Source organism: Antechinus flavipes, chromosome 1 (genome assembly GCF_016432865.1).
Source record: "Antechinus flavipes isolate AdamAnt ecotype Samford, QLD, Australia chromosome 1, AdamAnt_v2, whole genome shotgun sequence".
Taxonomy (NCBI): domain Eukaryota; kingdom Metazoa; phylum Chordata; class Mammalia; order Dasyuromorphia; family Dasyuridae; genus Antechinus; species Antechinus flavipes.
In genome coordinates this window covers 470,962,224-470,975,230 of record NC_067398.1, presented here as the reverse complement: position 1 = coordinate 470,975,230, position 13,007 = coordinate 470,962,224, and the positions used below count along the sequence as shown (strand labels likewise).

General features: G+C 33.9%; 1 protein-coding gene across 2 annotated transcripts in view; it reads right to left on the bottom strand.

The window, feature by feature from the left end:
* Positions 1-13,007, bottom strand: part of ATP6V1H (ATPase H+ transporting V1 subunit H) — a 92,286-nt gene that overhangs the window by 22,356 nt on the left and 56,923 nt on the right. For both annotated transcript variants that reach the window (XM_051970199.1, XM_051970200.1), the window contains one exon: positions 5,734-5,835. In XM_051970199.1, coding sequence (XP_051826159.1) covers positions 5,734-5,835 — 102 coding nt within the window. The remainder of the gene's footprint in view (positions 1-5,733; positions 5,836-13,007) is intronic.

Genomic DNA, 13,007 nt, shown 5'->3' with positions numbered 1-13,007 from the left:
CATGAGATGGAAAATATAGACAAATGCTTGAAAAATTAATTGAATCAGATAAAAGTTTTTAAGGATACAGAAATTTGAGAAAATTTATAGGCAAAAGAAACCAATTTTTTAAAAGTGAGTAAGAAAAGGAAATAACCAAGGAATCAAATACTGCATGTAAAAACAGCACCAATAGCACACTGGTAAACTGATTAACTATAGAATTTACACTTCAAAGAGAAGAAAGTGAAAAGCAGTAAGAATCGAATACTTAAAGGTCATGATAGAGACAAAAAAAGCAAGTTTAAGAGAAGTGTGGCAGTGAAAAAAGTGAAACATTGAAAATTGTGCTCTTTGGAAAATCTCCCAAAGAAGAAGAATAGTTTGAGATGATAATGAAGTCCAAGATATAAAGGAGGAAGGAGAAGAAGGCAGGTGAGGTATAGTGGAAATGGAGGTTACTTGAATTAAGAACATGGATTACTTTTGAAAGGTGTAAGTAACTACCATAAATATTTAGGTACCCAAGAAAGTATAGGAGGAAGGGATAATAACCAGAAAATCAAAAATCCAGAGACCAAATTCACTAAAGAAGGAAAGAACATGACCTGGAGTTCAATAGACAATAGAAACAATAGAATCAGTATACCATGATTGACATGGGAGAAGATAATTAAAAGAGTCCCCTGGATCACTGCCTTATAGAGGGGCCAGCACAGCTCAGTGAAACTATAAGTTATGCCATGTAGTTACGCAAGATGGATAAGTAACAGTGAAGAGTTCTGACAAAAAAGTGATGTGCTAGAGATAGAAATGTCAAATTACTCCAGTATTTTTGCCAAGAAAACTTCACTGACAGTATTAAAATGAAAAATAATATAACATAGAAAGCTGAGTCTCTTAAATAAGATCTAACACACTACTGGAGAATAGCAAAAACAATTACAAATATTGGGCCAAAGACAAAAGAAACATGAGCTGCAGCTCTATATGGCAATGAAACGAAAAGTCCAATGCTACTACTTCACTAACTACACTAAAACCTTTAATTGTGTTTATCTTAAGACAAAATGTAGCAAGCCCTGAAAGAAATGGCAGTACCAGATGATTTTATTTGTCTATTGAGGAATCAGTATGAGGGCCAAGAAGCAGTAGTCTGAACTGAATGTGAAACAACTGCTTGGTTTAAGACTAGAAAAAGAGTATTACAAGGCTAAACATTGTCATCTTATTTATTTAACTTAAATGAAGGGTATATACACCATATGAAATTCCAGGACAGATGAATCAAAATCCAGAATTAAGGTTGCCAGGAGATATCAACTTTCTCAGACACGTATATAACACTGCTCTAATGAAAGAAAGAGAAGAATTTAAAAGCCTCTTGATGATGGTGAAAGAAGAGAATATAAAAGCTGTCTTGAAGCATTAATATCCAAAAAAAACTATCATTTTGGCAAAGGATCACAACATTTTCTGGCAAATAGAGGAAAAGAAATGGAAGCAATGGCAGATTTTATATTCTTGGGCAGAATGAGATTAAGTCATGTAATTAAAAGAACTTGGCTCCCTTGAAGGAAGGATATAGCAAATCTGGACAGCATACTAGAAAGCAAAGATACATATTGACAACAAAGTTCATAATAGCTATGTTTTTTCTAGCAGTGGAGATAAACTATAAGAAAAACTAAGTGCCACAGAATCAATGTTTTCAAATTGTGATGCTGGAGAAGAGTTTTGAGAGTCCCTTGGAGAGCAAGACAATGATATCAGATTTAGAGAAATTAATTTACACTATTCATTAGAAGCTAAAATACTTTGGCCACATAATTAAAAAGACAGGAATCTGGAAAAGACTCTGAGGCTGGGAAAGAATGAATGCAAAAGGAAAAGAGGAGGGTAGAGGACCAAATGGATAGACATTGTAATGGAAGCAAAGAACATGAGATTTGGCCACATTTCTAAAATACATAGAGAATTGATTCACCTTTGTAAGAATTCAAGTCATTCTCCAATTGATAAATGGTCAAAGGATATGAACAATTTTCAGATGAAGAAATTAAAACCATTTCTAATCACATAAAAAGGTGTCTAAATCACTATTGATCAGAGAAATGAAAATCAAGACAACTCTGAGATACTACTACACACCTCTCAGATTGGCTAAAACGACGGCAAAAGATAATGATATATGATGGAGGGGATGTGAGAAAACTGGGACACTAATACATTGTTGGTGGAATTGTGAACAGATCCAGCCATTCTGGAGAGTAATTTGGAACTATGCTCAAAAAGTTATCAAATTTGCATATCCTTTGATTCAGTACCATTTCTACTGGGCTTATATCCAAAGAGACCTTAAAGGAGAGAAAGGGACCCACATATACAAAAATATTTGTAGCAGCTTTTTTTGTAGGGGCAAGAAACTGGAAATTGAGTGGATGCCCATCAGCTGGAGAATGGCTGAATAAGTTATGGTATAGGAATGTTATGGAATACTATTGTTCTATAAGAAACGATCAGCAAGATGATTTCAGAAAGGCCTGGAAAAACTTATCCGAACTGATGCTAAGTAAAATGAACAGAACCAGGTGATCGTTGTACACAGGAACAACAATATTATATGACAACCAATTCTGATGGATGTGACTCTTTCCTACAATGAGATGATTGAGGCTAGTTCCAGTGATCTTGTGATGAAAAGAGCAATCTACATATACCCAGAAAAAGGACTGTGGAAACTGAGTCTGAATCACAATATTAACATTCTCACTCTTTTTGTTGTTCTCTTGCATTTTGTTTTCTTATTCATTTTCTTTCCTTTTTTGATCTGATTTTTCTTATGCAGCAAGAGAACTGTATAAATATGTTTACATATATTCTTTTTTTTTTTTTTTTGGCCTTTTTTGCTGAGGCAATTGGAGTTAAATGACTTGCCCAGGGTCACACAACTAGGACATGTTAAGTGTCTGAAAACCAGATTTGAACTTAGGAGCTCTTGACTTCAGGGCTGGTGCTCTATCCACTATACCACCTAGCTGCCCCATGTTTACATATACTGGATTTAACATATATTTTAACATGTATAACACTGGATTGCTTGTCATCTAGGGGAGGGAGAAAGAAAAAGGAGGGGAAAATTTGGAACACAAGGCTATATGTAAGGGTCAATGTTGAAAAATCATTCATCCATATGTTTTGAAAATAAAAAGTTTTAATTTAAAAAGTTAATGAGCTTCCTGCTATGGTTCATGAGGTCAATTAGAGCTGGACACAACTGAACAACTGAAATACAATAATAAATTGAAAGGAACAGAAGGAAGATCCACAAATAGAAGTGTGACGCAACAAGTTTTGTACAATTCTACAGAGGGCCCTGTGTTGAAGACTGTAAGAGGAAGAGATTCAGGATGAAATGGAGTTGCTGACAATAGAAAAGGGTTATAAAAGACATAAAAAGTTAAGGACAAAGAAGGATAGAAACTGGAGAAGAACAGGACTAAATAAGATATGGTTTAAGTAGCATAGGAAAGAAAATGTTAGCAATTAAAGGAGCAGAAAGTAGGAAATTTTCTGGCTACCGTACATTTTCTAATCATAAAGGAGAAAAGGAAACCAATTTATGTACAGCTTGAGCTATAAACTAAAAATGAAATTTAATACTATGACATTTGTATTTTAAGGTTTTGATTAGTTTTCAGAAAAAAATCAAAGGCCAGGGTAGAACATTTTGCACAACAATAACAAATATGGAAAAGTGATACTACTAACTTCCCATTACTATTAAAACATCCTTATTCACAAGAATATCTTATATATTTCTTATAAATACATAGCTAATTTACTCAATCAGAAAGATACAGTGAAAAGAGTGCTGAATTTGGGGATAAAAGACCAAAATTCAAATCCTTATTCTGACATCTGTGTGATCTTAAACAAGTCACTTAGTCTAGAGGCATCAAAATCAAAGGTTGTAGGTTGAACAGAACCAAATTAAAATACAATTAAGTAATGTTTCACAAAATAAATGAAAATATTACACAACATAGATGATGTTCTTTTGTTGTTTTCTAAGCCAACAGGAAGCTATATGCAGGCATATGGGATAAATGTGTTTCTATTTGAATTTGACAGCACTGATTTACCCTCTCTTAGTCCCATCTCAGCCCCACTGAAGCTTTATCTCCTAGGTGAGAAAATGTGGTTCAAGGATTTCTGAGGCTCATTTCAGCTTAAAATCTATAATCTTATGATCTACAAAATCTGTCCTCCCCTTCACCATAAACTGCTCATCTTGATCATTAAACTCCATTTTCAACAGTAGCAACTCAACATTTTGTGTGTCACAGACCTTTTGGCAATTTGATAAAGCATGGGACCTCTTCTGAGTATAATGTTTTTAAATAAATATAATGAAACACATTGGGTTACAAAAGAAATCAGTTATCAAATATTTTTTTCTACAGATTCCTTATTCCTAATATAAACCTAGCCCAAACAATCAAAGCTACTGTTAAAATAATTTTCCTGGGGACAATGGCTAAAGCACCAGCTCTGGAGTTAGGAGGACCCGAGTTCAAATGTAGTCTCAGACACTTAATGCATACTACTTAAATTATGTGACCTTGGGCAAGTCACATAATCCCAACTGACTCTCAAAACAAAACAAAACAAAAAAACAGCTTTCCCCACTTCAACACTGTCATAGATTCTCCTAAACTTATAGTTGCTTCCTTTTACATTAAGGTTCAGGACGAAATGTCTTACCCTCTGAAGTTTCATATCTCAATCTCACCAACATAATTAAGCCTAATTAATTTTCCTTTTGGCGGACCATTCTCCCTTTTGTTCTCCTTTGATTACTCTGTCCCAAAAATGTTATTATCCCCCTAATCTTTTTTTTTCTTTTTTGCTGAGGCAATTGGGGTTAAGTGACTTGCCCAGAATCACACAGCTGGGAAGTGTTAAGTGTCTGAAGCCACATTTGAACTCAAGTCCTCCTGACTTCAAGGCTGATGTTCTAGTCACTGCACTACCTAGCTACCCCGTCAAATCATATTTTTTAACTGGAATGATCTACTAGAAACAACTTACTAAATTATTCAAATTGGAACTAAGTTATTCTCTTCTCTGTGAAGACTCCCCTGATTATAAGAGACAGAACCCACAATTTCTAAAATGAACAATTCACTAATACCCAACAAAAAAATTGCCCTTTTACACACAATATTTGTTAAAAAAAAAAAAAAAAAAAACAAGAAAGGGATAGTCAGAGAGAAAAAAGAACATGATAATGGTCAAGAAGTTAGAATGTACAACAGTATCAAATGCTGCAGAGATCAAGGAATGATGAGACATGAGAAAAGGCCACTGGTAGCAGAGAATGCAGCAATGAACCTTATTATAAGACCACTGTATCTCATCTCCTCTATTAGATACTGTGTTCTTCAATTTTGTATTTTCGATGCCTCGTAGCACAGTATAGCAAGAACTTAATAAATATTTGTTCAATTGAAAAAGTCGACCATGAGGAAAAGTGTAATTGACAGCCCTTCAAAATATGAAGAAAAAATACTTTTAAAGAAATAAAAGGTATTCCATTACAATATTTTAAGATTATTAAATAATTTTGTTATTAATTAAATCAATATTAATATAATTAGATAAATTAATATAATACATAATCAAAATAAATTTTAAAAGATGTTAAAATATTAATGTTAGTTATTTTTCAGATACTGAAAAGCCTCCTACCGTTTGCCTCGTGGATAATGTCGTACATATTCTCCCACATCATGAGCAGCAACAGCTAAGACCTGTGGATCATCTGATACTTCCAAAAGCTTTGTCAAGATTCTAAAAAAAAAAAAAATAAAAATATATTTTATTTTTGTGAAATTTTTAATTTATTTTAAACAAATACAAAATATGAAAAAAAAATCTGTTGTATACATATTAGAACACAGGAAAAGACTCAACACTAAATACATTTTCATTTCAAGAAATAGTAAAATAAATACTATATTTTGTTTTCAAAGCTGCCCAGCTTTTCTTTACTTCCTTGTTGGTTTTCTCTTGTTCCCTGATATGCACTCAACTTTTTTTTACCCGTCTTGACCCCTACCTACCTCGTGTCCCAGAAGTTACAACTAAACATGGATATATGTATACATTTGCAACGATAGTGATAAACACATATATATATGTACACATATATACACACTTCACATATGTGAGCCCATTCTATGCTTATTTCTTATCATCTGTTTCTCTGAAGGTAGATTGCATCTTCCTACATATGTCCAAGTTTTTCTACATTTTTCTAAATCAATCAGCTCATAATTTCTTACACCACAGAAACATTCCAACATAATCACATCCTATTTGAGATATTGTCTATGAAATTTTTCTTGTTTTATTTATACAAGAAAATTTTAATTTAAAATAATAGAAATTATCCATTTTATACTTCAACAATGTTCTCACCATTTATAATATATTTTAAGGTCTGATGTTACTGAATCTGCTTCTTTTACATCTTTTTCCCCTAGTTTTCTTTAAATTCATATATTATAATTTGCTAAAATATTTTCAAAATACATTTAAGAAGAAGGAATTTCCTAAACATAGTAAGAGCTCCCAGATGATCTTGCTTTGCAAATGATATTGTGTCTATTAGTTATTTTAAAAATATTATTTTGAAAGATATTTCTGTTGATTATATCAGGCCTCAGAATGGCAATTGTTTGTGTCATAATAAAGAGTTGGATGCATATGGATCCATCAACACATTTATTTTAAGAAGACTACTATAAAATAATTAAGTATGCTAAATTGGATGCAGAATTGATTGGGAGATACAGAATAAGACTGAATTTAAGAAAACGTGGGAGTTTTTAGTTTTTGTTGGCTTCAAGTTTCTCCCATCTTTATAACATCAAAACTCTTTACTGATATGCTCTATAGTTATTTCTGAGCTATACAATATCATAGCATCCAAAGAATTAAAGTTGTGGGTCAAAGAGAGAGATACAGGATAAATGTGAATAGACTACAGCAGATTACCTAATCAGATATGTATGAATAAATAAGCATCCTATAAGAACTGAGTATATTCTTGGCATTGCACTTGGCACTAAGGATACAAATGGAAAAATGAGCCAGTCCCCATCCTCAACAGAGTTAACATTCTACTAGATGTATAAATTAGAAATTGCAGATTATGTAGCATAAAGAAAATCTATTCTATCAACCACTCAACTAGAAGTGTAGTAACTTTGGTGACATCACAAAATTACTGAAGCATGTGCTACTCAGTTGGTAGGACAAAAGACAAAAGTTTACATTCTCCTGAGGATTGTTTAAATGTACACAAATATAAAAACACAAGGTGATTTTAAGTAGTAGAGAGTACTAACAATCTAAGAATTTTCACAAAGGAGACAAGGAGAATAATCCTTGAAAGATAAGGATTCTAAGAGACAGAGATAAGGAGATAGTGGATTCCAGGAATGGCAAGCAGTCTATTATTGAGGAACAAAATGATTTCAGAAAAACCTGGACTTATGTGAAAGTAAAGTGAGCAAAACCAACCAGGAAAACACTGTAAACAGTAGCAGCAACACTGTATGATGAACTATGAATGATTTAGCTATTCCTAGCAATACAATAATCCAAGACAATTCCAAAGGTTTCATGAGGAAAACTGCTATTCACACCCACAGAAAGAACTAATGAGAATCTGAACACAAATTGAAACATACTCTTTTCACTTTATTTTTCACGGTTTTCTTTTTTTCTTTTGGTCCATTTCTTCTTTCACAACATGACTTATATGGAAATGTTTTCCTCTATCAAATTACTGTTTTAAGGGAGGAAAAAAGTAAATTTGGAACTCAAAAATTTTAAATGAATGTTAAAATTTGTCTTTACATGCAACTAAAAAATAAAATTCTGTTTTTTAAAAAGTTATAAAAAAAGAAAGAAAACTGGAAGTCAATTCCTACATCTGTATCCTAATGAGATTTTTTTTTAATGAAGAAGAAAAGAACCTATTTATAAAAATATATATTTATAACAGCTCTTTTTGTACCAGCTAAGAATTGGAAATTGAGAGATGTCTCTCAATTGGAAAATGGCTAAATTATGGTATATGAATATAATGGAATACTATTATGTTCTAAGAGGTGATGAGCAGCTTCAGAAAAAGCTAGAAAGACTTGCATGAGCTGATGCTGAATGAAGTGAGAAGAACCAGAATATTGTACACAGTAACAGCAACACTGTGTGATGAACAACTGTGAATAACTTAGCTATTCTAGGCAATACAATGCTCTAAGACAATCCAAAAGGCCTCCACAGAAAGAACTGGTATTATCTGAATACAGATTGAAGCATGCTATTTTCCTCTTTCTTTCTTTTGGATTTTTTTTAATGTTCTAACCTTCTTGTACAAAATAGTTAATATGGAAATGTCTTATGTAATTGCACACATACAACCTATACTGGATTGTTTGCTTCTCGGGCAGGAGAGAAGGAAAGGAAAAAGAAGAGCAGAAATAGAATCTGACAATCAATTTTTTTTTTAATGTTTAAAATTGTTTTAATGTATAATTAGGAAAAAATAAAATTTTTTTTAAAAAGAATGGAATATTATTGTTCTGTAAGAAATAATCAGCAGGATGATTTTAAAGCGGCCTAGAGAGACTTACATAAAGTGATACTAAGTAAAATGAGCAGAGCCAGATCATTGTACACAACAACAACAATATTATATGATGATCAATTCTGATAAATGTGATTCTTTCCAACAATGAGATGACTGATGCCAGTTCCAATGATCTTGTGACAAAAAGAGCCATCTACACCCAGACACAGGACTGTGGAAACTGAATGTGGATCACAACACAACATTCTCTCTCTTTTTCTTGTTCACTTGCATTTTGTTTTCTTACTCATTTACTATCTTTTTTTGATCTGATTTTTCTTGTATAGCAAGAGAATTATATATCTATACACATTGGATTTAACATATATTTTAACATGTTTTAACATATATTGGATTGCTTGCCATGTAGGGGAGGAGGTAGGGAGAAGGAGGAGAAAATCTGAAATACAAGACAATGCAAGAGTCAATGTTGTCAAATTATCCATGCAAATGTTTTGAAAATAAAAAGCTTTAAAAAGAAAAAAAAAAGAAGTCAGACTGAAGGAATTGTCAGCATAGAAATGCTAACTGAATCCAAGGGAGCTAACAGACCAAGGATCAAAAGAAAAAATTTAAGGAGCACATAAGATGGCTCCAAGGGAAAGAATACTGAAGCACATCCATGTTTAGCAGGGATTACTAAAAAAAGATGCAGCAAAGGAGACTGAGAAGAATTGGTTAAGGAGCAAAATCAAGAGAGATTAGTGTTATGAAAAAGTAGATAGAATATCAAAAGAGAAGATAATATCCCAAAAAAGGGACAAAGTAAAGATAAGATGAAAGGAAATGAGGAAAGAGGCAAGCTCCCATAGGAAACAGAAAATAATTAGATCACAGTTATAAATATGGAAGGTTGGTTTAGGCAAAAAGTATTCTCTCTTAATCAAAAATAAAAGCAAAGATTAAAAATGGAGTATCATCTAAGATACCTTCTATACATTCTGTATTCATTTGTGTTAGTAAGAGTGTGTGTGTGTGTGTGTGTGTGTGTGTGTGTGTGTATATATACATATATGCATATACATACACACATCTACACATGCACAGAATTCCCATCAGAACTAAATTCCTGGCAGGTAAAGATTTTCTTTTTGTTTCTAACCTTCTGACTCCAGTAATTAGCAGATGGGCTGACTCATAATAAATATTTAAGTAATGCTTATGGACTGACTGATAATATAGAAAAGACACAGCCTACTATGTATGTGAGGAAAAGGAATTCACGATAGATGGTATCCATTTTCTCATCAAAGTAAAAGACAAGAATCATTGTTGAAAAATAGGAAAAGTGGTAGTGAAGAGCACATGAGTCTTGGAAGATTCTTAGAGGAATGTGACGTAAGGTAAGAAAGGGTAGGAAATTGTAGTGTCCCAATTAGGGCCCAATTGGGATGAGATATGTTTTATAATAGACCCTATCAGAATAGTTCAATAACATGCAAGTAGAAAGGAAGAAGGCATATTCAGGCTCAAATTTAGTAAGAGATGAAAGTTGAGAGGATATGAAGACAAGGACATTCAAGAATAGAAGGCAATATATTTTTAAATTAGTGAATCATAAGATGAAGATCATAAAGGGAGTAAAGAAAAAGAAGAGCAGAGAAAAGAAGGGGTATTTGTGTTCCAAGTGAACTGAAGGTAGCAGTTATTCCAAATAGATTTAATTAATCAACAAGTGTTGTGAGCTTTTTCTTCTCAAAATGCAGCCAGGTGATGAAAGTTCAGATCTTTTATTATCCCAATATAGCCCGGTTAGCTTAGAGGCCTATCTCTCTGCTTGGTTCCAAGAGCTCTCTCCGAATGTCACCAAATCCAAAGGTCTGGTCCTTCAGCCTCTGCCTTTGCTTTCTTCAGCCTCCAGCCAGCTCCAACTCTTCATGTCATTCCGCTGAAATCTCGACTTGTAGCGTCTTCACTCTCAAGAACTCTCCGACTGGCCCATTGGCCTATTTATGCTCCTTCCAGAGAGAGGGATTATGGGTAGTTCTACTTAGTACCTTGTTTCAGGTTCTGCCCAAAACATCTTCTTGTAAGATTAGATCAACTCTAATTAGTTAGCAGTTAGTAAGGATTCCAACATCTCCCCCTTTCTTTTGTTTTAAAACATAGGGGGTTTCTGAGGGGGTACACATAAATCCATCAATATGGGCCAGAACTTTGTAACAGATATACATGGTATACATAAATCCATCAATATGGGAGGCATTATACATAATTTACATAAGCACATAGCAATATAACACAGGCTAGCAGTAATGTAACAACATGAATCAACCTAAAAATTTACACATGTCCATAAGTCCTAGAAACAGTCCAATAGGATGCCATTGTCCATTAGTTCATGTGCCAGGAATCCAATAGTTCCTGTAAGCCCTGAAGTACTGCAAAAGTCTCATCAACAATTTTTCATCTCAGGGAACCCAATGATTCTTGCTGGTTTTTCAGGAACTGAAAGCTGAAGATTTTAAAGTTCTTTTGACAGTCTCATTGTTAGCCATCTGATTCCTTTTCCACCTGTGGAAATATAAGCAGATCCTCTTCCCCAAGCAGTTAACCTATCTAATTCTCTTCTATTTACCACTTTTGGGATTTCTCTTCATCATCTGGTAATTACATTGGAGCTGTTTGCATTGGATATTGTCTTGTTGTCTTAAAAGGCCTGTATTCTTCCCAACTGTAATCCTGATTGCTTTTCTGTTGGTTGATGACATCAGAATCCTGAATTTCTAAAGTCTCTCTGGGTGTAACCTCAGCTGCTATCATGCCCCACCTGTCCTTTGATTGATACTTTAGAGCTGGGCCCTGCCTCTCATTCCTCTGGGTCAATATACATTTAGAGGCCCAGTGAAAGCCTCGGTTACATTTTGGATATGGGGTTTTGGGTTTTCTCTCACCCTGTCTTCTCACTCTATCTCCATATCTACAATGAGCTCTCAAATGTCCAACTTTTCCGCACTGAAAACATCGACGAGTTTCTCTAGAATTCCTCTGCCAAGAAGGACCTTGTCTTTCCATGTTCATCATAGTCTGGGCATAATAAGCATTTGTGCCCACTGTGGCACAGCGTCTAATGATTTCTTCTAAAGGAGCATTTTTGTCTAGCCCCCATATAATTCTCTTGCAAATCTCATTGGCATTTTCCTTAGCCAAATGTCTAGTCATTATTTCTGTTGCTGCATTGTCTCCAATGGTTCTTATTACAGCTGTTTGTAAACGTCCCACAAAATCTGCAAAAGGTTCATTGGGATCTTGCTCTATTTTTGTGAAAACATTATTTCCATCTTTCTGTCCAGGGAGAGAATCCCAAGCTTTTATTGCAGCCTTAGAAATTTGCTCATACACTGTTAGGGGATAATAAATCTGTTCTGAACTCTCTGCATACTGACCTTCACCAGCTAGTTGGTCAAAAGCAACTTGTACAATAGCTCCTGTTTGCCTATTGTGTTGGGCTTGAATCCTACATAATTCATGAAACTCTGAAAGCCACAATAAATTTTGTCCCGGTTCTAGACAAGTTTTCGTTATGGATTTCCAGTCATTCGGGGTTAGGATATCATAAGACAAATTATCTAGTAACATCTTCACATAAGATGATGTAGCCCCATAAAGAGTGCAACCCTTTTTCAAATCTTTAATTTTTTCCAAATTAAAAGGAGTGTATCTTCTCCTTTTTTGACCTGAGGAGTTGAGCTCTTCAATCACAGGATATGCATTTATAAAATCAGATATATCTTCTCCTTCATTTTTTGCTTTAATTAATGCTTTTTCTAATCTTGTCAGATTCTGCTTTACAGGAGAAGCTGACTGTGTTTCTGCCTCTCTCCCTCCCCCTTGTTCCACCCATGAAGGGTTAATTGCGGAGGGAGGGTCATGAGATGTGGAATCACCTAATTCCTCCTGCTGTGAAGTATCATACTCAGAACTGTAATTAACTCCATTCTCATCTGATTCGTCCTCCTTTTCACCTAGTAAAGTTGGCCCTTCTTCCTCCTGTACTTTCCTTTTCTTCATTCTATCACTTAAATAACTTCTTATAGCCAATTGTATTACATTATATGTATTAATTATGTTTTTGGAAATTGAGTCAGGTCCATTTCTATTATAAAAAAGATCCTCTCTTTCTAATGTCCACTGCATTGAGTTTGAATTAGATCTGTAGCATTCACCCAGTTTTTCTCCAATTAATTTCCATTCATCTAAATCTAATTCCTTATCTGTAGAGAACCAAGGACATATGTACTTAACAATTTCTAAAAGTTCAGTGATCTGCTCCAAAATTATAATTAAACCTTGGCTTTCCATAATTTTGACAATGCTCTCT